We start from the raw sequence: 25,320 nt of genomic DNA, 5'->3' as shown, positions 1-25,320 counted from the left end.
AAGATGGCAAAGCCTCTATTGCTAAGATTGCTAAAACTAACCCTTAAGGCTTCTATTCGAGAAATGATTAGGTAAGCATCTATTGATGGAAGCTTTAGGTCCAACAAAATTTTATTTAGAAGGTACATGCCTTTATGAGGGAAGATTGGAATTTAGTGTATGAGAATAAGATACATAAAGGCAATAGTTGAAAGTCCAATCAAGAGTGGAACATTGTTTTCAAAATTTTATATCTTTGAATTGGGTTCATGTCATGAGATACCGAGTACCATAGCCATTTTAAAAGTCCACCTATAATGGTTATGAAGCCTTCCTTTGAGGAAGTGAAACTTTAATTTTCTCAAAATCTTAAACATGCATATCAATTCAACATCAATGAAGATGTTGTAGTTCATGCTTCAAGTATAATAAATCTTCTCTATTAAATGGCGCCCAACTTTTGAGACAAACATTATGGTGAAGTAAAGAGAATTTGTTTGCAATTTTTTGAAATTTTTAAGAAGAGACTTTGATTGAGAAGTAGGTAGCTTTACTGTGAAGTGTTAAGTGATCCAACTACTTGTAATAAATGCTTTCAATGGCCCACTTACTCATGGAAGGTGACTTTCCAAGGAAGTGAATTGATGGGCAAACTATATTATCGTGGGGATTATTTTAAAGGGAAGGGATGTACAAGAATGATTTTAAAAGAAATGGTCCTTTTTATTATCCCTTATTTTTGTGATGGACGGCCTTGGATGGGTGTAGCCTCAAGTGGTAACACGTGCATCCCCTAGATACTTGCATGTTTTCAATTCCCTCTTGTGAGGTGGCCTTTGGCTATTGTGAAGGAAACTTTGTATAAAATGCCAAAGAAAATACGAAATAGCAAATTCATATCTAGCACCATGTTTGTGCATTTCCAATAGGGGGGCAATATGTGCATCCCTTATTTTTGGGATGGACGGCCTTGGATCTTAAGTGGTAACACGTGCATCCCTTAGATGCTTGCATGTTTTCAATTCCCTCTTGTGGGGTGGCTTTTGGCTATTGTGAAGGAAACTTTGTATAAAATTCCAAAGAAAATACAAAATAGCAAATATATATCTAGCACTAGTAGTGGGCTTGAGCCATGTTTGTGCATTTCTAATAGGGGACAATTCCAATAGGGGGGCTAATAGCAACTACCTCTTGGTAAAAGTGGGATAAAATATATGATGTCTAGAGTTGGGAACGATGGACAAGCTTAATAAATGAAGTAAATGGATATGGTTGGGGTTATGCTCATATATATATTGTTACACTTAGTGTGAGCTCTACCTTTGGTAAATCTTGAAGTAGAAATTATCACCATATAAGCATCATGCAAACATGAAGGATTAGGTACTCACTAGGTACTAACCACAGCCATCCTTTTTGACATCTCCAAGCACCCTAGTTCCCCACTAAATTTGATAATATCATATCCTTGTTTGGCCCTAAGCAATCCATCTCTTATTTGTTGTAAGCTCCAACTAATGTACTTTCATGCACCTTCGATGCCTCACCAACCCCAACAATCCAGCAAGTCATCCCTAGGACTACCTTTAAATATGTTTACTAGAGTATATTTGTACCATATGGATTTTCTTTGGTGTTGGTAGTGGCACCTAGTTGGTATATATTGCGATTATGTGAAAATAATGGTAGAAATAATAGAATCTCCTTATTCCCCGTCCCCTCGGTCCCCTCCTCTCCCGCCTTATCCCCATACTCCCCCTTCCTAAACAAAGAGGCGTGTGTCCATTCATGGGAAAGAATATCTGGATTGGACATAAAGCGTGGGTGCTAGTTTCATGTTTGTATGAGATTGCCTAAATAAGACCCATATACTTGCATCATAGAATGGTCCATGTCTAGTGCGAGAACCTATGGAAGGTCCAAAATATTCCTTAAAATGGAGTGAGTAACCATTTGAAACCTGCAACTCACTTGTCGAGGGTGATCCCTAAGTGCTACCCATGTTGTTTCATGTGAATATGCATTGCCTCTCCATGAGTCTAAGGCTTGCTTTGTGTATGATGGTTGGTCGAGGACTCATGACTTCATGTTCGTGAAGATAAAGGGTAGGTTACACAACTTCAAAAGCGAGATTTTAATGAGCACGTCCATAAAAAGCTACTTAATCGTTTGAGGACCAAAATTGAAAGGTGGAGCCTCTCTCTCTCTCTCTCTCTCTCTCTCTCCCTCTCTCCCTCTCTCTCTCTCTCTCCCCTTTCATGTAACAGGTAGGACTTATTGTTGCATGTATTAGTCAAAGTTGTCCTCATTTGGTAGCCTAATTGACAATAGTTTAAATTTGATAGCCAAAATCACGATCCTACAATTGTGTTGTGGATACCAAACGCATGGTTTGTCGAGAGTAGATGCATTTTTGCATGAGAGAGAATAAGGAATGGTGCCATGGTCATCATCCTCGACCTTAAGTAGTTAAGGGTGACGACTTGTGGACTTGATGAGAGGAGAAGTATCCTTATAGGTACTGTTTTTTGCATGAAAAGGGGCAAGGGGGGGTTGGGGGTTGTATAAGAGAAGTATCAAGTAAAATCTACCACTCGATGATACCTGTGTGAAAAAATGCTAGCTAGAAATAAAAACCGCTAGGATCAACTTTTGAGATGAAAGGTTTTAGCCACAAGATTTCAACACATCACACATGAAGGACCATTCATACATAGAGGATTCAATACATACATGCAAAGCGCGCACACACACACGCATGCACACATGGACACCCACATGGAGAGTGCACTCACACATGCAGAGACACATGTGAGTGTGTGGTAGAGGAGTTGTGTGATATAAAATTGGGGGGTGTGCCAATGAGAGAGGGAAGGCTAGGATAGGCGGGGGGCCAAAATCTGAGTCTGTGCAGAGCCCATTAAAAAATTGGTGGCAGGGGTGAATAAAAAATAATAAAGGGAGTTAAGAGACGGGATGGACAGTAGCTAGGGTTAAGGGGGATGAGGTAAGGTCAAGTTAGAAGAACGTGGTACGCGACTTCTTCATCGTCTTCATCACAAGAGCTTAATGGGCGGGCTGGCAGCTTTGGCGATGGCGCTTCGTCAGAGCTTGCAAACAGCTTTGGCTATGGCGAATTGAGCTTCCCTTCATTGCTACGTCGCCCCTTCTTCCTCCTCAGAGCTTCCTAACAGCTGTGGCTATGGCGAACTGAGCTTAATTGGCTCCTTAGAGCTTCCCCTCCTTTCTATGCCCCCGTTCAGAGCTTGCAAACAGCTTTGGCTATGGCGAACTGAGCTTAATTCGCTGGCTATGGCGCCCCTTCATCTTCCTCACAGCTTTGCACGTCGCAGCTATGGCTACGGCGACCTGAGCTCTGGCGGCTATGGCGTACTGAGCTTCATCCCCTGGCTATGGCGTACTCAGCTTCATCCCTTGGCTATGGCGCCCCCTCTCCCTCACTCCTAAACAACGCCTCATCCCTTCTGTCTCCCGCCTGTCATCCATTCCGGGCGTCGCTCCCGAGCTCGACAGCTACAAGCTCCATCGCTCCTCGAACTCTGTGCCAGCGACAAGACCGTAGTGAGTTCTTTCCCGTGGGCTCCCTCACCTCATTGCAGGTCTTTCCCTGATCCTCGGCTTTCCTCCCAGTCGTAAAAAGCTGCTTCTCGTATCCGCATCGGTGGCCTGAAAGCGTAGGCGTGTTGTCATCGCTGCTGCTGATCGATATCAGCTTCTGTGGGGTGGGAAGGACGGATTTCTTTTCGGTAGATTATGACTACATCCTGGCGTTGGTGGTAGTGGAGGATTCGAAGCGAAGCAAGGTCCTTGTCATGACGATGTCCGGGGTAAGCTACAGGACCATCTCCATTTCGATGCGTATACATTAAGCGTGGCTTCGTTGGAGTTGAGATTTGCGGCGTTCGAGCAGGAAGACATTTTTCGAGCATTTCAGGGGAGGAGGGGGAGCTCTGGCAAGCAGCAGCAGCGGCACGGACTCGGTTTCTTCAGATCGAGATCACGTTTTGGCTTCCGAGCTGTCTCCCTCTCCTCCCCAACAAGCTCATCTGTCGTCCAGCTTCTCCTGGATGGGTCCCTTGCAGCTCCATCTTCCACTCACGGGAGATCCTCCTCCTTTCTTGCCCGACTTTTGACTGAGTTGTTTCGGAAACTGCGTATCGACCTTCTCGCTTGCACACTCACAGAGAATCCACACCTTCCGCTCCTCAACATTCCGTCCTCACCTCATTACCTCGTAGAGCTTCGTAAAGAATCCAGCCGCGTTGCAGCCCTGCACGGATGGTTCATGACCGAATGCGGCCGTCCAGTTGACATTTTTGTGAGTTGAAAGCCTGCTGGAACATCTTGGTTCTTTCGAAGGGCACCATGGGGAAAAAAGGAAGTTGGTTCAGTGCAGTGAAGAAAGCCTTCTCTCCTTCAAAAGACGGTGATAAAGAAGGCAGATCGACAAAGGAACCACAGGTACGCGCTTCTCGCTTTCCGTTTCGAATCTACATTCTGTTCTTGCCACGTTCGATTTGCAGGTTGTCGTAGATCGAACTACGTTCTCGTAATCTGTGTGCGCATCACGGAGACACTCTTTCTGTTCCTCACGATTCGCTTTATTTTACCTGCAGAAGAATCCGACCAAGGAGAAGAAGAGATGGAACTTCGGAAGAACTTCACAGCAAGAGACTCCTGTGGATGCAAGTAAGACCGGAAAATTGCCCGCCCTGCCAGAGAAGCCTTTTTCGCCTGTAGATGACGAGCAGAATAAACATGCAATGGCCGTCGCTGTTGCGACTGCAGCAGCCGCAGAAGCTGCAGTTGCAGCAGCACAAGCGGCTGCCGAAGTTGTAAGACTCACAGGAGCGGCACGGGGTTCGTTCTACGGTGGCTGGAGCAGGGAGGAACGTGCAGCCGTCAAAATTCAGGCAGCTTTTAGAGGTTATCTGGTGAGTAATTTTCTTTCTGTTTTGTCCGTTTCGAAGCTCGACAGGAGTGATTCATGGCTGTTAATTCCCGTCGTTCACAACGCGGCGAAACAATGAATCCCGCAACAGATGAATCCTGTGTGCTCTTCATTTGTGGATGCTTGTGAACGGAGCTGCATCTTAAGAGTGTTGATCTGGGATGAGTTCTCTATCGCCACGTGAATTTATCAGGAGAGAGTCAGTTTCTGAGCTTTGAACCTCTACTTCAGGCACGCCGAGCTCTTCGAGCTTTGAAAGGTCTGGTGAGGTTGCAAGCTCTTGTTCGAGGCCATACTGTAAGACGTCAAGCGACAATTACTCTGCGATGCATGCAAGCGCTCGTAAGAGTGCAAGCACGGGTTCGTGCAAGGAGGGCTCGCTTGTCCGAAGAGCGTGAAGTCGCACAGCGAGAGCTTTGGCAGAAGCAGCAACGTGATACTGCCTCCAGACGATCCTTGGTACGTACGATCTACATCCTTCTTGCAGATACACGCAGGAAACGGAATCACAAATTTGACATTCTTTCACTGTGTTTTGTGCAGTCCGATGCCAGTCATCAAGACGACTGGGATGACAGAGCACATTCCGCCGAAGAGGTTCAGACCAAGCTACAAGTAAGGCAAGAAGCCGAACTCAGGCGTGAGAGAGCATTGGCATATGCCTACAGGCATCAGGTGCGTGTGGTGCTGCTTCGTTAGTTTCAATTTCGGAATTTCGGGCGCTTAATCTGATCGGCATTGTTCCTTGTCATAGTTGTGGAAAGCTGCACCAGAGTCGGAGGCTCTGCTCTTTACTAGCGAGCAAGACAAATCCCACTGGGGATGGAGCTGGTTGGAGAGATGGATGGCTGGCAGAACATGGGATGGTCATTCCGTAGAGAAGGATGTTCCTGAAGTGTCATCTTTGAAGAGCTTAGAAGAAATACCAGTAGACATTGGACACCGAAGTGCGAGCACCAAAATTCGAGCACCACCTGCAGCACCAGGCCATACGAGCCCTGCTATCTCAACGACAGCTTCAAAACCATTGAAACAACCTGTTCATATCCAGTCCCCTATTACTCCGCTCACATCCAAGCCGGTTGCAAACAATGCTCGCTCTGCCAGTCCTCGCAGTACCCGAACTCTGGATGAGGATGTAAGTGCCGTTTCTGTAGCGAGAAGTGCTCCTGCTTTGGTATCTGCCCCCCCAAGATTTAGCTCCAGACAAAGTGTGGCAACCTCTTCTGTGCGTGATGACGAGAGTTTAGTCAGCTTTCCTGCGGTTCCAAGCTACATGGCGCCTACACAATCAGCAAAAGCAAAAGTCAGGTCTCAAAGTACACCAAAGCAACGGCCCGGCACTCCAGAGAAGGAGCACTTGTCGTCTGCAAAGAAACGACTCTCATTTCCCTTGACAGAATCGTTTGTTGGCACCTCTGGACCCTTGAAATCAAGCAAACCACCAGGTCCTCAGAGAAGTCCAAGTCTCAGAGGGCATTCTGGACCGTTGAAGTTTGAACGATCTTTCAATGAGGCGAACATAGAATCCATTGCTTCTCTGAATGGTGATGTGAGAAGGCATTTTAAGTAGTGTGTCTTAGCTTTTCACATCCTTGTCTTGTATATCTTTTTGTCGAGTTCAGGGTTATCAGCAGAATGGCTCTGGATGATTGTATTTGTGAAGCCTGAACGACAAATGCAAGGCTTCTCCTAAAGGGCTGAAAAGAGGCTTTGAACAGGTCTCTGAATGGGTGGTAAGTTATCTTATCCTTCCTCATTTCAGTGGCTGTGGTTTTCATGACTTACTATTTGTTTTAGTTTCTGACTAAGAAGTTGAGAAATTTTTTCCCGTGTCCAATAATTTTCTTTGTTTCGCCTTCGACTATAAATGAACTGATTCAAGCTAGCGGTATTTTTGCTGCAATCATATAATTGTTGGAAGTTTTAATGGAATCTTGAATTCATAATGTATTCAGCTGTATTTGTCTTCCTTGAGCTATTGTCATGCTTTTGACCCTTGGAGCATGTTTTGTGTGAAACACCCCAAGTTGCCTGTCAGACGATCTATTCTAGATGAGTCACTCATCGTGTTTTTTAATAGCAACGGGGAGCAAGCACTTCCCCTTTTAGGAGCGTATGCGGTTTGAGAGCATGTTCTGTTTGGTACTGTGGACAAGTCACAGCTATTCCATACGACTGTCTAAGATGTCTTATCTCTGATGCAACTGCAGTGGTTTGCAAATTGCACTAAATGAATGGCTTTTCCTGCCATGAAATCAAAATTTGTGGTGGGGCGTTCTTTTGGCTTCTTGCCTGGGAGCCTGGAATAAAATGTGTTTTGTACCAGTGGGAGAAGCAACCTAACTTATTCTATAGTGTAGCCAGAATTATGCTTTTGTACTCGTTGCTTCTCCTCAGGCATCTGCGTAAACCTTAATGAATGCACGTGGTTTGCAAGCTATAAACATCAGTTGGTGGAGAAGCAGACAAGAATCGTATAGTCAACAACACCTGTAATCTTTCAAAGGTCTTCTAATCTTTTTTTAATAAAAAACACTATGGATTCCAAACTAATATTGTAAAGATACTGTGACATTGTCTAACGTTATTTGTTCTGATTAGTAGTAGGATACATAATACATATCATACTTGAATATATTCTAGTCTTTTTGCTCAAGCTTCTGAAAAGCGGAATTGTAAAACCTCCGTGTAATTCGAGACGGCTAATTCAGCAGACTCCAATGTGTTTGTTATTAGAAGTCTAGAAGCCAAATTAGTAGATGTACTGTCGAGAGAGACGCCTGGAGTCGAAAGTCTTGATTTATGAGTGTTGACCTGCCATATTTCTTGCACTCAGTGTTCTTTTGTAGTGACACTGAGCAATTGTGGTGTTACAAGCTGTATAGGCAAATGTGCTGCTTTGATGTGTAGATGCAGAATTCAATTCCCATATTTGTGCTCTTCCATGTAACTGAGACAGATTGGAATACAGTCCAGGGGTTGTACCCCTTCTTTTTTAGGTTTTGGTAATCAGGACTTTCGACCCCTTAAATGAATTGACAAGAGCACCATCTTTTTGTTTTTTGGGTTGGTGAATAGGGAGCAAACCAAAAGCTTTTGGTAAAGGCGAGCGAATGAATTATAGTTGTGAATCCCAATGGTTTTCATTATTCACATGGTGAGTGATAGTTAGTGCTAGTAGTTGACTTTCTTGATAGAGATCTACCTAAGCTCTCTAAGTTTGACGCTTTTACAAACGAATAAATTGTAAGTGGGTTGAAAATGAAATTTTGGCATAATTTAAGGAACATCGTATGCGAGGATTTGTATTCTTTTTTTAATGATTTTGCTTTTCACTCTACATTTTACTAGTCCTCTTCATAATTTCCTGAGTATAATTATGGAAATAATAATCTTTGAAAATATTGGCTCAATCTTTAAAATTTTTACATTTTGTTACTAGTTTTTCATTTGAGAGGAAAGGACAATAGCGCCAACAAAGTCGTCATGAACCAAATGCATACGATGACATTAAATTAGCATCAAGGATACGTAGGCACCTCTTTATATCTTTGAAGGAGTCTCTCATAATCATCAATTTTTCTATAGTCGTATTTGTGATGCAATTCCTAGAGAGATTTGAAAAAATGAGTTTGAGTTAAACCTTGTGAAAATGTAGAGAAGTACTACTAACAAAAATGCATCTAACGTGGCAATCCCAAGTGGTGGACCACTTTGGACAGTTGGCAAAAAGCACATTTACATCATTTCGCTCCCCAAAAAAAGTTTGAACTCCCATCCAGTCCACAATCCTAGAGACACTGAGGATGTTCGATGAATGGCCTCTTTACCTTGGATAGGGGATATGGCCGTGGAACCACTTTCCAACGAAGAAAAAGGGGTTGAAGAAAAGGGCGAGCCCTTTTCCCGACCGAGTAAAGAGGTGAGAGTGCCCTTTTCTCGAGCAAGTAAAGAGGTGAGAGTTCTTTTCCCGAGCAAGTAAAGTAGGACATCAGTAATTTTCCCACTGCCAAGGCAAGGGGATTGTTGCCATGCCCGTCCGTATTAAAGTGCTTAAAATGACAACGTGGAGGGATTACGACGATGGATCTTGAACGCTAATTAAATTCTATCTCCGGCATCATGATATTGCCCTCCTCTTGCCAGATCTAAATCGATCTGTTCCGCACTCATTTCTTCATCTGATTAGCTTCCCTCAATAGCTTTCCTCACGTCTATGCTACATCACTGCCCCAAACTTCCCCTCCCTTATGCCCGGTGACATTAGGCTGCTGGATCTCTCGGCACTCTGCTAACGTGTGACACAAGAATCTTCTGCTCTCCATGCTCTTTCTTGCTTCGACTCCTTTCACACTCGCTCCATAGCCTGAGTTATTAGATTATTGATTACATCGTCTTGCATTTGCGGTGGCATTGTCCTCGTATCCTCCTGCTGCGTATCAGCGTCTTCGCGTATGGGATTTTCGGTCAAGGAGATTGCGTATCAAGCTATTTAGTTCTCAGAGCCTCCAGGACTCCGTACCCTTACCCTCCACAGCTTGCGTTCAATCGGAGCTCCTACACTGAATTTCCGTGCTGAGCCCAGGGGCGGATTGCTCGTGCACTGGATGCTGTGCTTGATCAAAAAGTCTCTGCGTCCCATTGCCCGACACTCGAACGACTGCGTTGGATTGATTTAAAACCCGAACAATAGCGAACGAAGTCGATTGAACCACCAAACATTTCCTGCAATTGCGCTTCTCGGTTGTGATAATTATGTATTCCACACTGCTCCTGCCTTTTCTTAGGTTAGATGGGTTTAGGATTGTGAATCTTTTTTGTATTGAGTATTCCCATCCTAAACCCATCCAAGATGGAAATAGCCATTGGATCCCCTTTTCACCAAGAATGGGATTTCCTTTTTACCAAAGGGGAGGGGGGGGGTTGCCTATTGGGATTCCTATTTGAAAACATGGAATGATGACACCCCACCTCCTAACACACAAAATTGATGCCATGTGCCTCTCATCCCTAGTTCTTTTGAGTGTTAGTAAGGGCCTTAGCACATGGATGGGGCTACCATGGGTCAAGGATGGGACTCTTTTTGTCATCATTACTCCCATCCTAGACAAGTGGGCTAGGATGGATTTAGAATGGGCAGAGGTCCCCACCTCCTAAACACATGAAATGATGCCATGTGTTCTCTTCCACCTAAACCCATCCTTGTTCTTTTTGGCTTGCCCTCTTGGTAGCCTTAGCAAAGGTTCTACTTTTACAAAGCTTGGAAATTTGGAAATTCTTCTTTTTTGCAATTGGTCATTAGTTATTGCAAGTGTTTTGTTGTTGCAGGTTTCTTTATTGTTGGAGGTTTCTTTATTGTTGGAGGCACCATCGTCAAAGTGCTTTAATGCCTAGTCTTTCTGCCCTTAGAGTTGCCCTCAAGAATTGTTTTAAAAAAATTTTCGCCTTGGGTTGCCTTTGTTTAAATGCATGCCACTTGTGAAAACAAAATTGTTTCCTCTAGAAATCCTTCACATTTTTAGCCTCTCTCTCTCTCTCTCTCTCTCTCTCTCTCTCTCTCTCTCTCTCTCTCACGGCTTTCAATTCATCATCTCTACCCTCTATCGCTATTGGATCTCGGGCAAGCCTTATGAATGATTTATTATCATTCACCTTGTTTTGTTAGCACATGGTGGGATGGGAATAGGATAGACGCATGCATGGGACCACCTTTTCTCATTCCCATCCTATTTCTTCCCATGTGCTAAGCCTCTAATCCACACGGTGGGAGGGGAATAAGATAGAAATACATTGAGCATGGTTGGGACCACTTTTTTCCATTCCCATTATATTTCCTCTCATGTGTTAAGAGCCTTAGTTTAAATACTTAATTAGATACACTTGTTCAAGGTTTAACATAGAATAGCATTAGCTTGGGACTAAAGTTGATTGTGGAATTATGGTGTTGGCCACAGTTGAATAAGATTGTTCTCTTTGACTTAGTCAAGGGTGTTAATAGAGCGAACACCAAGCCTCTGGTAGCCCAAAGGTAGTATGCTTGCTTACATGGGCGGTTAGCTCGGGTTCGAGTCCTTGTGTTCGAGTCCTACAACTTACTGCATAGGCCTAGGGCAAGATGTCCCTAGATAGGGCCAAATGGGTGGGTGAGTGGAGGGTGTTAATGTGGCATTTAGAGAGGGTATAGCTAATGTAGGACTTTTTCAAACAGAAAGAAGTTGAGGATGAATAAATAATGGTTAAGGGTGAGCAATGGGATTGCCATTGTAAGCAAGCTTGTTATGAAACATGGGTACTTGTTTGAAGGGTCTCCAAAAGAAGAATCTATTGTGACTTTAATTTTGAAGAACATGATTTGGATTGATAAAATAAACCAGTTTGTTTAAAAAATGCAATAAAAGATTTAGTCAAGACTACTTATTACATAACATGGTGGGAACCAATGGAAATATATTTTCTAATATCATCACTGAATTGGTATGTTAAGCTCACTAATATAACTTGAATGTGGGCAAGAAGGGCTTTTTTACGTGAAGAAGAAACCTACGGGTGATAAGGAGAGAAGGGTGATAAGGCGAGCCATCTTGTCGTCTATCAATAGGAAGTGGACGAGTGAAGAGGAGAAGATGTGAGGAGATGTTGAGTGAGGTGGTGGTGCACGGTGCAATGAGCAACGCGCTAGTTGAGGTGGGTGAGGTGTGTTGTGAACAGATTAAGCATTCGATTACCTCGGGGGTTGAAGATAGCTTGCATGTAGCGAGGCTAGAGTGGGGAGGCAGGGGGGAGTCTGCGGAAGGAGATGATTCTTCAAGGGGTAGGGAGGAGGAACCGGCATTGTATGCAGAGACACTTGCAATTGGATTTTCGTCCCTAATAAATGAAGAGGCTTGGGATATCATTTGTGCAGATATTGTCAGGAGAGACACTGAGCCAGCCAAGCAATATCTTAGGGAGGTCAGGGTTAGGCATGCAACACAGTGCTATGTGCATTTTGGTACAATCAAACCATAAGTGGAAAAACTTGCAAATGGAGGTGTATAATTGTTCTTTACCGGGCACGTGCCTACTTTGGGAAAAATGCAAGAATTTATGGCTTCCAATTATGAGATTCCAATGAAAGGGTATGAAGCAAGATTTATGGGTAAAGGATTTTTTCTTTTGCGGTGTGTGTCTAAGCTTATTCGCGAGATGATATTATGGCTCGTCTCTAGTGTTTCAAGGAGCGATGGTTTTGTCGATTCCGTGAAGTCCTTTCAATATTCATGAATTTCTGTTCAGGGAGTGTTACAATTTGGTGGATTTTCTAGGGACGTCTGCTCGGTAAAATTTTGGTTGTGCTAACGTCTGCTCATAAGGTTTTTGGTGCTAAAAGAGCATGGGTTTTATGGGATTGTAGTAAACCCATGCCTGATTTTGTGGTGGTGCATCTATTTGAGAAGGTTGTGTATACGCAGAAGGTTCGGTTTAAACCATTTCCGGCTTCTTGCTATATCTATCATACTCAAGTCCAATCTAGTGATGATATATGAGACTTCCAACCATCTTCCTAAACATAGTCACATCCTACAAAGTAGTAACTAGATCCGGGCAGGTAGCTGTATTGAGCTTGAATATATATGAATGAATTTAGTGCTATTTCGTAAAAATTGTTAAATAATATTTTCCATCTTGACTTGATTGTTAAAGTGAATTTAGAACTTAGATTTATGTAAACATTAATTGAGAAGAATTAATTATGATATGAAGAAGAGCACTATAATAGTAGAATTTTTTGAAATACACTATAATATTATTATAAGAGTAACAATACATGAAAATTTATATAGTATACCTAAAAGTGGTTATTATTGGAATTGTTATAAATGGAGTTATATATCAATAAAAACATGATGCTTTTGTAAGCATTTTTTAATACAGCTTATATATGAATTATTTTATGTGTATTGAAAAAAAGTAGTAATGCTTTGAAAACCAAAAAAAATGAGTAATATATGTTATGAATTAAGAGTCCTTCAAGAGTATGATGTAACTATAGTTTGAAATAGGAAGTCCTTTACATGTATACTAGATTATGTCTCTATTTTTGAGAAAGTAAATTTTTTTTGTAGATGCTGGATTTCCACTGAGGTTATTGTATCCATATTTCGAGTTGGTTGTGTTTAGTTCTCTTATGTATTTCTCTTCGAGTGTATCAGCTTTGCTTTTAAAGTTTGTGGTGGCTAGGATTTCTGTTTTGAAGTTCGAGTTGAACGGTTTGTACATGTTAACATCATGTTTCAATTTTAATGGAGGATTGGTTTGGTGTTATGCTATCCATTTTTCAAGATTTCTAGTTTGTCCAATATATCTTTTTTTTCGTAGCAATACATAGAATAGAATATATGTAATATGGGTCTTTTGTGCCTTTTTCTTTGTCTTCTTCGCGATTTCCTATTTGAAATAGCAAAATGAAGTACGATGAGTTTTTCTTGTGTGTTAGAAGATGAAGTTTGTATGTATTTTAAGATATGGAGTCAAGAATGTACGTGTAGGGGGCTGAAATATATTATTCTTTGTTGGAGTCGGGAAAAACTCAAAATGTTCGCCATATGTTTCTTTTGCAAAATTTAAATCAATAATGGAAGTTATACCTTCTATGGTAAATGGCAACTCTTTTGCTTTTTTTTTATCATCTGTTTGGAACATGTTGTTGAACTCCGCTAGTATGACATTTCCAGTCTTATGATCTATTTTGAGGAGTTCGGCTAAGCTTACATTGTAGCCAAAGTGTAGAAGTTCAAGGCAATAAGCTGAAATTCCTTCTGAGTGCTTATCTATTATAGCTTGTGCTTCTGTTCTCAACATCATTGGAGTAATGATATCGTCCTCTTTTGTGATTTTTTGAATTATGTACTTAGTTAGACTTGCATTATGTTTGAATTGATATTATGTATATGTTATTTATTGTATTTTTAAAATTTAAATTTTAATCATTTTTTATAAATAAAATTGGGTTACTAACCGTTTGCTCTCATTTCTTTGTCCCCATGTTCTGCCTTCCATTGTTGTACTTCATGTTGATTGTTATCCATGAAATTCCTAAGGTCTTGCAATGTGCTCCATCCATAGATGTATTCATTTGGTTCCTTTCCAGCCATGTTTGCAAGACGCATTTGAGCTATATACAAGAAGTAATTTTGTCCCTTTGTTCTTTTTGTTGATTTCTCTTATCGGGCTTTACTTTTGAATTGATTAAAGATCTACGAAATAGTAATCTATTATAAATTAGAATATAAACTAATGTGAAGAAATACTACAATGCTTAATATTGAAAACATACCTCGTCTGATGTTGCCATATTTTATTATTGGTTGTTCTTCAAATAAGTTTTCTGATAGATCCTGCATATTAGTTTGTATATCAAAAGTTTCTTTTCTCTTAAATGATGAATATTTAATAAAAGGATTTTCTATTGATTACTATTTTTTTAAAGTTCATGTAAGTATTGGAATGAAGTCAGATGGATTGATTTTATTTAAGATTCTTATGTTCTTTCGAGTGGCGACTCGTGAAAGCATGACATATGTTAGTCCTGGTGCAAATGATTTTTGTATTACTACAAGAGCCTTTCCTTTGAGTGTGCATCCTTGTGACTTGTGTCCTGTAATTGCATATGCTAGTGTGATTGGAAAAGTTGTTTTGTGATACCATATTGAGTTTAATACCTTCCGTTTATGTTTTGATCGCTTTAATGTGATTTTTTCATTTGTTGATAAGATCTTGGCATAAATTTTTAAAATGTTGTTTGTGTTATTATCTATTTCTAGTGATATGACACTTGCAATAGCGCCATTTGTAGCTCCGATTGTGAGATCTATATTTTTTGTAATCATCACTTTTGCTCCTATTGCTATTTGTTGTATGGAGTGGAAATTTGGATCCATTATCCATTCTTTTAATTCTAAGATTTGATTTGCATTGGATGTTACAGTGACGCTTTTAATTTGATGCTCTTTGAATTTCTTATGTAGTATGAGCTCATTATAGTATCGTGTGTCTTTTTGATGGGTGCACAATATAGTTGTGTCCTTGTCAATGAAATCGTTTGCTTCACTATCAGTTATGATTAAATTACCTAGGTAATACTGAATCTCTTCTACCGTTGGTTGTCTTATTCTAATTATGTTTAAGAATTCTATGTATGTTGGATCTTCTAGGTGATGTATTGATGTGTGAAGGAATGAAAAGGTGGCAATTGTCCAGAAACCCGAGTTTCCAATATAGCATTTTCTACAGAATTCATTTTCTTGCACCTTGCATTTGCATACTGGAGGTAACTGGGACGTATCTCTGAATAAGAGCATCTTTTTATTTTCAAAAGGATGCAAGATTGTTTGCTTGCAAGTTTTGCACAGTTGTCTGATTACTGTGTTTAATGTTTGGCATGTCATCATTGAGATCTCATCAATTATTATGATTTTTGCATTTTGCAATTCTATGTATCGTTCGTCTGACACTGGTAAGGAGGCACGAAACATATCGTGTCTCTTTGGTAGAGCAAACTGATGATGGACAGTAGTTGCTAATCGACTTAGTCTCATTGCAGCAGCTCCTATTGTTGCTGCTAGAACAATCGATTTTCCCTGTTTTACATAATTATAAGTAATGTACTTGATCATAAATGTCTTTCCTAAACCAGGAGTACCACAAATGACATGAAGTCCTGTGGGTGATCCCTTTATCTTTTCGTAAATTTCTTGTTGTTCAGAAGAAAGAGTTGCATTTTCGAAATCCTTGAACTCGTTCATCATTTGAAGTAATTTTATGCGTGTTGTGTTATGTATATTGGTATCTTCATGAAGGTCGGTTGAAGCCATGAAGGAGTTCTGAATAACACGTAATGGGCTTTTTTGGAGTATCATGTTTGTTAGTTGGTGGCGATTTTGATCTATTAGCAAGTGCACTTTGCAATATTGAACGATAAGAGTTTCGATGTCTTCTTCTGTTTTTACGAGGTCTCGGATATGGCATTCTAAGAAGTAAGATTTTGTATGATTGTTTTCAGAAATGAGCTCATTCTCATTTCTAAAATTTACGTTCTTTAGTAGAAGGTTGTAAAAAAATCCTTCAAAATGATGAGCAGGGTGGTAATCTATGAAACGTACGATCCGTGTTGATGGATACACATAATTTCCGAAAGAATCTACGATAGTTATGTTATCTTTGTTTTTTTTCTTTGACTTTTGGACATTGAATTTTTTCCAGAATTCATAGGTCAAGTTCTCCATGACACTTGGATGACCGTAATATGTATCTATAGGATGCATTACAGAAACACAATGTTCACGAAGGTATTTTTGGCGCATAGATGGGGGAGAGGAGTCAATGAAATGTACAGATTCGCTTCTTTGAATGGTAGATATTTGTAAGCATGACAATGCTGCCTCTGTTGGATTTGAAAGAATGTATGCAGATATCATTTTTAATTTAATTGGATCTAGATTATGTAGTCCTAGAAGTTTCGCATCACCTGGATTCAAGTTCATGTGTCCCATGGGTTCGGTTTTCATAGCATATTTTAGAAGGTAATATGAGAGGCCTGTGTTTGTTATTTTCTGAATATTCATATGTGCTTGCCACAAGAGTAATATTCCTGCATGGTATGGAACGACATTACGATGTTCTAGTGATGGACGGAAGTAGATCCATCTTTGTGTGAGAGGATCTATAGTAGGTTTAGTATCTAAATGTATTGGATATGGAAATCCGTATTTGCATTTGTGGTTTGTGGTTGAGTCAAATAGATTGCATGTTGGCCTACATGTGTGGATTTGTTTTCTCTTTACCATATAGTTAAGCTTTCTTTGAATTGAATTCTCTGGCCAGTTATTAAAATCATTCATGTAAGGGATATGTGCATCTATTTGGTTTGATACAATATCTATGTCTTGTGCATCTATCCATAGCATCATGTGTGCATGCATAGATCCTCTATTTTGTACCTCGTATCTTATGATGTGATGGTTGACTCTACCTAGTAGTCCTTTATCGCACAGAATATATCTTGCTAAGAATTGTTGCAATCTAACATGGAAGAGCACTGTGCATTCAACTGGACAATCTCTCCATGTGAAGTTTTTATTGAATTGTTTAGCAATGGTTTCTATTTGATCGATTTCACACCATCTTGTGGTTGATACCTCATCTGCAATAAGTGTAAGGAATATATTGGGAAGGCCCCATGTGTCAACCATTGCCATTAGATCTTTTAAGTTTCTACGGTGCCATGAAGGAGATCCAGGAATAGAATTTGGTATCTGAAACTTAAGAATACGTCTAATTATCTCTTGTTCAGATATTCTTGGATCTTGTCGTCTTTGTTGGTCAATATCTCTTTGTAGTACTGTAGTTTGAGTAGAGTTTGCTATTAAAATAGATTGACGTATTTGGTACATCAATAACAAGTATGGTTTGTAAAGAGTGAACACGGAGAACAATGTTGATATTCTCATTTTTAAATATACATTGAAGAACATCTTACCATCATGAGCACCATATCCGAAAGGATAGAGGAATGGGAATAATGCATACTCTATTGTTAATTCGTCACATTGTGACAGACCTTCCATAGATGTTATGAGCTGACGCTCAATAATTCTTGTTGAATCACGAAGTACAATTGTCCCGACTTCATGTGATGTATTTTTTTTTAATTGATGAGTTGTAGGTAGCATGTTGATTTGTTCTAGTAATGACAAGTAGTTGTCCTCATGTGCAATTTTCATAAGATCGAATGGTGAGTCAGCAGAGTGTCTTTCAAGAATATCAGAAATAACTTCTGAAGAAAGAACACTTACTCCTAGTTTTGGATGCGGTCGTTCATACATTGTTAAGTATTTTTTAAATATGGGGTTTGTTCTAGAGTTAAACGCTAGAACGTGTTTTGTTGTTGATAGTAAGTTTGTTGAGTTACTACAAAATCTTTGTTGGCGATTCCAACATATTAGTGGATTATCCAACATCGATCTCCTTTGTAGTATACCTGTTGCTAAAGATGTAATACCTTTAGAAACGTTTAGTGATATATCAATTATAGAAAGCATTTGCATTTGAAATATGTCTGCACCTAATACATTCTGTAAATAGTCTGGATCATAGGGAACCGAGTACAACTTTCTGAATGGACTATCTATGCATGCTTTACAAGCATTTTTTATCTATGTGCTAGGCCATTTTCTACATGCAAACTTATGAATGTATTGGATACTTGATTCTAGTACTGATATTACTGATTTTAACTTTGTAAAAGAACCTGTGTTAAATTCTATTCTACCACAATATACACAATATTGCATCTTTGAAATATATTGAGAAGTGATTTGGTTCCATTCTTTTAGAAAATTATCGATGAATAACCATGAGGAGAAACTTGGTTGTAAGCATCTTTTCTTGCTTTCTATGCTAATGTAGGAAGCACGTTCTCTCCTTTCAATAAGAGACCTTTTCATATTTGTAAAGTAAATTATATGTTGAAGTAGAAGCACCTACTTTATTTTCCCGTTGTGGATGAGATCATTAAAAATTACTTGAAATTCACCATTTCGAATAATCTGCAAACAAAATATCAAGGTTGTTAACACTTTATTATTTTCACTCAAAATTTATAACGTCTCTAGTTTATGTTGATACCAATTTGAATATAGCATATAGGAATTTGAATGTAGCATAGCATTTCGAATATAGAACATGGTAAATAGATCTTTCTTTTTGCACATAGCAGTTTGTGTTTAGCATATATTTTTTTGCATATATTTGTAGCTATTTGAATTTGGGATATAGCAGGTTTCATTTATCACTTTGTATATATTTGGTAGCAATTTGAATTTGAGAAATAGCACTCTAAATTTCGTACATATCATTTTGCATTTAGAATTAGCACTTAGCATTGATCAACTAGCATTTTTGTGTTTAGCAAATAGCACTTTATATCCAACACATAAACAAATAAACTTAACCACACATTCGTGTGGGGGGAGAGTCGGCACATTTCCTCTCCAAAAATTATAAGACCAAGGAACGTGCCCTTCCTTGGGTTCATATGATTTTGCATTTTGCACATAGCATTTTGCATATAGTATGTAGCGATTTGAGTTTGGGATACAGAACATAGCACTTTGCATTTTGCACATCGTACTTTGTTTTTAGAAATGTATGATTTTGTATTTTGTACATAGTATTTTGCATTTTTGAAAATTTAATGGATCAATTCTATAGTACAAAAAACTTTGAGGTTGTTGGCAATCACCCATGCGTAGCAGCTCAAATTGCAAGCATCAATAGCATGGCCATCGAACCAACAAGGACGAGCTAGAAGAATGTCAAGCTAATGCCAATTGAAAACTCTGAATCATCAAGCTGCCTCTACAAGGTTTTCAAGCGCAAGTACCTTTAGGAGCAACTTGGCACACAAGAGCTACTTGACTACTCGAAGCTACATCAGCTTGAAGAGATCAAGAACACTCAATGCACAGATTGGAGCTCCCCCACTGTGTAGACTGAAACCGATGGAGGACTCGTCCTAGTGGAGGAAGGTGAGCTAGCCAAAAGGTGCGGACAAGAGTGGCTCCTAAACGTTCTATCACCGGATCTCTTCAGCCAAGAAAGTGATAGTGATTATAACTCAAAGGACGGGGAACTTAAGCCAAACATTTGTAGCTATTTGAATTTGGGATATAGCAATTTTCATTTATCACTTTGTATATATTTGGTAGCAATTTGAATTTGAGAAATAGCACTCTAAATTTCATACATATCATTTTGCATTTAGAATTAGCACTTAGCATTGATCAACTAGCATTTTTATGTTTAGCAAATAGCACTTTGTATCCAACACATAAACAAATAAACTTAACCACACATTCGTGTGGGGGGAGAGTCGGCACATTTCCTCTCCAAAAATTATAAGACCAAGGAACGTGCCCTTCCTTGGGTTCATATGATTTTGCATTTTGCACATCGAACCAACAAGGACGAGCTAGAAGAACGTCAAGCTAATGCCAATTGAAAACTCTGAATCACCAAGCTGCCTCCATAAGGTTTTCAAGCACAAGTACCTTTAGGAGCAACTTGGCGCACAAGAGCTAATTGACTACTTGAAGCTACATCAGCTTGAAGAGATCAAGAACACTCAATGCATAGATTGGAGCTCTCCCACTATGTAGATTGAAACCGATAGGATTGGTGCTATCGGAGGAAGGTGAGCTAGCCAAAAGGTGCGGACAAGAGTGGCTCCTAGACGTTCTATCACCAGATCTCTTCATCCAAGAAAGTGATAGTGATTCTGTGAGGAGTTCCAGATTTACCAGAAAGGGATCAGTTTGGAAGAGCTATGTGGAGCAGTCCCAAGGTTCTCACTTTATAAGTTCTGAGGCTCGAGTTTGCAGATGTTGGAGAATGATTGGGTTGAAACAAATCAAGCATGCTTGGTACTTTGTAGAAGGAGGACAGCTTGGTAGACCGCAGATAATGGACGTGAGCAGTTTGCAAGGAGTAACGAGTTTCATTGGGCTAGTAGGTTCTTGTCATGTGGCAGGCCATCGGCATAGGGCTCGTTTGTCGGGTATCTACACAGATTGTGGTTGGCTTGATCAGGTGGGCATTTTCCCTATAATAGGGCCCCATCGATGGGGCCAAGGTATTATCTTGCACGTAGCATGGAGGCCAGAGATCAGCATCCATCTTGCCTCAGGTTTGGGCTGCATTGAGAGAGCAAGGAGGCCACGGATACTTCACAACACTCTCTGGAGCTTGAACACGCAGGTTGACAAAGGTCAGAGGATCTCTCGGGAGGCTTACTAAGAGTGCAAGCCCAAGAAGGCCATGAACTAAAATAGAGGACTGCTTCGGGCATTACAACGGTCAAATGGCATGACTCTATATGCAAAAATACCCCATTCTATAGCAAATGCTGTTTTTGATTGGTCTTTAGGAGCAATTTGGACTTGGTCATAGCCACTGAAGCCATCCAAGAAGCTATCTATTTCGGAGCCTGCCACTTTTTCCAACACTGTTTCTATTAAGGGTAGGGGATAGTGATCCCTAATTGTGGCGGCATTCACATTTTTTAAGTTTATACATATCCCGAGCTTCTTGTTGCATTTAGGCACAATGACGATGGGTGAAACCCAATCAGTGTACTCTATCTCATAGATGAATTCAACATCTAGGATTTTTTCCAGCTCGTCATAAACCATGGTGCCATACTTAGGATTTGTGCGATAAGGTCCACATACCTTAGGGTGAGCACCTTCCCTTATAGGTATCGTGTGTACTCTGCTGAAGTTTTTTCTTTTAGAGACGTATCAATACTCTCCAAAAACTTAGTTCCCTTGGGAGTAATGCACATTACATTTATCAAGGGTCTGGCCTGCTTGCTAGTCCATCCATCAAAAGCAAGAGTGCACCCATATGTAGGAATAAAATCCAAATATCTTTTTTTTCAAGGAGTTCGCCATAGTTTGTTTGAATCTATTAAGATGATCTGTTGGGCTGTACCATAAGCAACGGTCATAGTTTCGATTACCAAAACCAAATTGCGCTGCAATTGTTCATCTGGCAAAGCCATACCAGCATCATCATGAGATGACATTGGGATGTTTTCACTGCTTGCCCTGGAGGGTTCTTCTCCTCTTACTTTCATTTCCACCACTTGCCGTGGAGGGTTCTTCTCCTCTAACTTTCATTTCAATAGTACACGTTCTCCATCTGGTTCTCGCAACTGCCGTTGGTGTATCTGTGTACGGGAAGCAATGGGTCCTAACTTATTTATCAAATTTGACATGCAGACCATCACCTGTTACTTTCCATTCCACCGTATTTTGAACTTCCCTTCCCGGATGGTTCTCCTTTCTCCAGTATCAAATCTTTATCAATTTCATAATAGAAATTATTGCTATTCTTTCCTTCTCTCCCTACTAGCAGAAAATAGCACTTGTGTTAACCATATTAAAGCGCTTGGGACAAACCTAGAATTAGGAGGTGGTCCTGACCGGTTCCCAAATAGTGCTTGTGTTAGCTTCATGCCTCCAAGGCTTAGGTGATTTGGGGCTCAAACTCCCTAAGCACCCTCATACCTTAATTCATTTGTGGTTGAAACCCCATACATGAAGCTCAAAACCTAGAGTGGTGTCTGCGAGACACTTAACAGCAGCTTGTAGCTAGAATGTATAACCTGTGCACGTTGCTTGCACTCTTTTGTCTTGGGATATTTGGGGATCAAACTCCCTCAGTTGGAGATGTACTCCTTCCATGGCTCTTTCAGCTCCATGGCTATTTCCATTGACATAGACCTGAAATGTGCACGTTGCCTATAGTCTTTGGCCTTGGGGTGTTAGCTAGAACATACAATCTATGCATGTTTCCTGGAATCTTTGGCCTCTGGATATTTGGGGATCAAACTCCCTGAGTTTGAGCTGTACTCCTTCCATGTGCACATTGCCTGCAATCATTGGCCTTGGGGTATTTGGGGATCAAACTCCCTTAGCTTGTCCCGTTGAAGTAGATCATGAAGCCTAATCACCTCCGATCCACTGATTACCTTGCATTTGGCGACTGTACTCTATGGATGTTAACATGCCCCCCTTCTTGTTGATGATCCGTCCTCGGGTTAGCCGCGTTTAAGGAGGTTGGTGGTGAGGACTATCTTGAGGACTATGTAACGGTCCAGCTATCGTGGAGTGAGGTGAGTGAGGTACGAGCAATATTTAAAAAAATGGGTGGTGTGCATGTCCTCATATGTGCGGATGTGATGTCCATGGAGATTGCGAACGCGGAGGTAGAGGCAGAGGTCCTGGAATTGCGTAGGACCGATGTTGGGATTTAAGGTTGTTCAAATTGTGGAGGCGATTGTCGATGGGGCGACTGTGGGTGGGGGGATCACTGAGGAGTAAGAGGAGGAGGCAGTTGAAGTGGACCGCTGCGAGACAATAGTGGGATATGGAACTGAGCCGTACGTGTCATTGAATGACTGGAGGCGGAATCAAAATACCTCCTGAGTCATCTTTTTCAGGAAGTTGTACTTTGGAAAGTTGTATAACATATTTGGGTCCTTCTGCTAGAGTTCTTTGAATTTGGCCCAAGTCCATCGTTGTTCCATTGGCATATAGAGTGGGTGGATTCGGTGATCGATGTGGGCACTGCAGTAGTAGCAAAATTTCTTCAGCTTCAAGAAGGGTAGTCACCATTGATGATTGTGGCTATAAATTGGCATCTGCATCGATCATTGGGACTGGAGCATCGGGGGCGATGTTGTATCCTCCTCTTGTGCACTTTGGATGTGCACATTGCTAATCGTCGAAGGGCTGCATGATGAATTGTGTGAAAGGGAGCACCTCAAGGGTTTTGTATAGATGGAGGTGGGAGCGCTTGAGCTGGCGCTTCCAATGATGCGTAAGCACACTGTCTGGCAGCTCTTGAAATGACTGCAAGTTTGGGTGCCATTGGACATCTTCAGGGGGGGAGGCAGGGGGGGATGGTGGAGCATCATCATTTGCAATGGGCATGGGCTCCGGCTCTGCTGTGCCTAATGGCATTGTCGCATTGTCCTCCTATATAAAATTGGCTGCCTTCAGCAGCATGTTGAAGGCTATGTTAGGAAGGTCAATCGGAGTTGTAGAAGAGATGGATGGGGAGGTCCCATGCTATGCTATGGTGGTGTTAGAGGCGTTAGACGAATACTCGAGTAGTGTTATCTGAGGGAGGGGAGGCTGGGTTGCTTGTTGGGTGGGTTGGGCGGGATCCAGAGGAGGTGGTGGTGGAATTTTGGCAGGGGGCGGTAGCATTAAAGAGGGCGATTAGCTTCTTGGCCGTCTTCCTCGGCTGACTTCCTCAAGGTATGGTACATGTTAATTGTTTCAAAATTGCTCACCAAGGACTCAAGTGAGTTTTGGAGAGCTTGTAGCACCATATTGAAGAGGATTATTATGACGAGGGGGTTATAGATGGTGGATTGGAATGCCGCAAGGTGCCCTTGAGATTGGACTACAGCCGTAGGTCTACATCCAATTAATGTCTGCTTGCAGACTCTCAGGTGTGCAGACCCACGACAAATAGAGAGTACACAGCAAACTGGGGACGAAACAAACTTTTCCTTCAATACTGATGTGGTACAGATGATGGCTCCGTCCACTCGTGCGCTCCCACAATGGAGCTTAGATGGCGATCAATGGAGCTTAGATGGCGATCTAAACAGATTGGGAGGCAGCTGGGGTGGTAGATCATCCCAGAGCATGATGTCTTTGAACTCTTGGAGTAGATCCACCATTGCTTGTCCCATCGGAGGAGCGGCTTGAACTGCAGTGATTTGGCACCGGACATAAACAAGTGCACACATGGCACCCTTGCGGGCAGCGTGACCTGCTTGAATATGAGAGATTAATGGAATTCCTGGTATGCTCCAATCACCACATATCACGGCGAACTCAAGTAAACCTTCCACAATCATAAATGTGTCCTACCGCCAATCAGGCATCGGAACATGCTCACGGAACCACTGAATCCCAAGGATCATGTCGCACCCCATCAAAGGAGTCAATATAAAATCTTGCGTAAACATGGCCCTTTGAATTGAAAAAGTGAATTGGATGGCCTTATGCGTGATATGTGTGTGCAAGTCGGGTGTCAACCCGTCCACTACAATCTCGTGAGGCACCAAGGTGCACCCCACTATCTTGGCAAGCTGAGGGAAGATGGCATCTTCTGAACTCCCCAAATTGAACAGGACAATAAACTGATGCCCGTTAGTTGTGCCGTACACTCGAATGAGTGCCTTCTTTTGATTTGAGAAGTCACCCTTCTTCTTACCTTGAAAGACCACCGTGGGAATGGCATTCAAAGCAGGGAAGACAGCATTCGTAGCTGAGGATGGAGGCGGGGTTGGAAGAGCCAATACATTGGCAACGGACGAAGCAAGTGCTTTCGCAGCCTTTTCGGCAAGCCACTTAGGACAATCCTTCTTGCCAAGCCTAGCGATGTGGTGGCAATGAAAGCAACAATGTTCTTGGTGGTACTGCTTCTGCTCGTCGGGCTGTAGATAGCCTCCTGTAATACCCACTTTAGCCTTCTCATCCGGAGTCATCTTTGGCTTAGAGTCCTTCTTTTGACCAGAAGCCTGGCGTCTTTCTTTTGGAACAGGTTGTCCTTCTGATCCTTACCCGCTGTGTTGTTTGACTACTGCGGAGCTTTGGAATCTTTCTAGATCTGCTTGGGCTTTCCCCCGTTCAGCATCATCTCCTAATTATGTGTGAGAGTTAGCGCCCTCTTGTAATCCAGTGGGTCGAAGTTCCGAATGGTAAAATGTATATTCATGTCCAATCCTTGAATGAATTGCTTCA

General features: G+C 41.3%; 1 protein-coding gene across 1 annotated transcript; it reads left to right on the top strand.

Annotated features, from left to right (window-relative positions):
* The first annotated feature begins 3,216 nt into the window (after positions 1 to 3,216).
* LOC147880000 (protein IQ-DOMAIN 3-like) lies at positions 3,217 to 6,934 on the top strand. The gene is made up of 5 exons (XM_087371470.1): positions 3,217 to 4,461; positions 4,617 to 4,934; positions 5,183 to 5,410; positions 5,495 to 5,626; positions 5,706 to 6,934. Exons 1-5 carry the CDS (start codon positions 4,366 to 4,368, stop codon positions 6,522 to 6,524), a joined length of 1,593 nt encoding a protein of 530 aa, XP_087227596.1. The 5' UTR covers positions 3,217 to 4,365; the 3' UTR covers positions 6,525 to 6,934.
* Positions 6,935 to 25,320: the final 18,386 nt, after the last annotated feature.

Source organism: Dipteris shenzhenensis, chromosome 33 (assembly GCF_047967505.1).
Source record: "Dipteris shenzhenensis isolate YYH24624 ecotype China chromosome 33, Dip_SZ_1.0, whole genome shotgun sequence".
Lineage (NCBI taxonomy): Eukaryota > Viridiplantae > Streptophyta > Polypodiopsida > Gleicheniales > Dipteridaceae > Dipteris > Dipteris shenzhenensis.
This window is presented reverse-complemented; position numbering and strand designations above follow the sequence as displayed.

Coding starts and splice junctions, on each gene's coding strand:
- LOC147880000 (XM_087371470.1), top strand. CDS start 4,366: ATGGGGAAAAAAGGAAGTTGGTTCAGTGCAGTGAAGAAAGCCTTCTCT. Junction 4,935..5,182: donor CAGCTTTTAGAGGTTATCTG/GTGAGTAATTTT, acceptor CCTCTACTTCAG/GCACGCCGAGCTCTTCGAGC. Junction 5,627..5,705: donor CATATGCCTACAGGCATCAG/GTGCGTGTGGTG, acceptor TCCTTGTCATAG/TTGTGGAAAGCTGCACCAGA.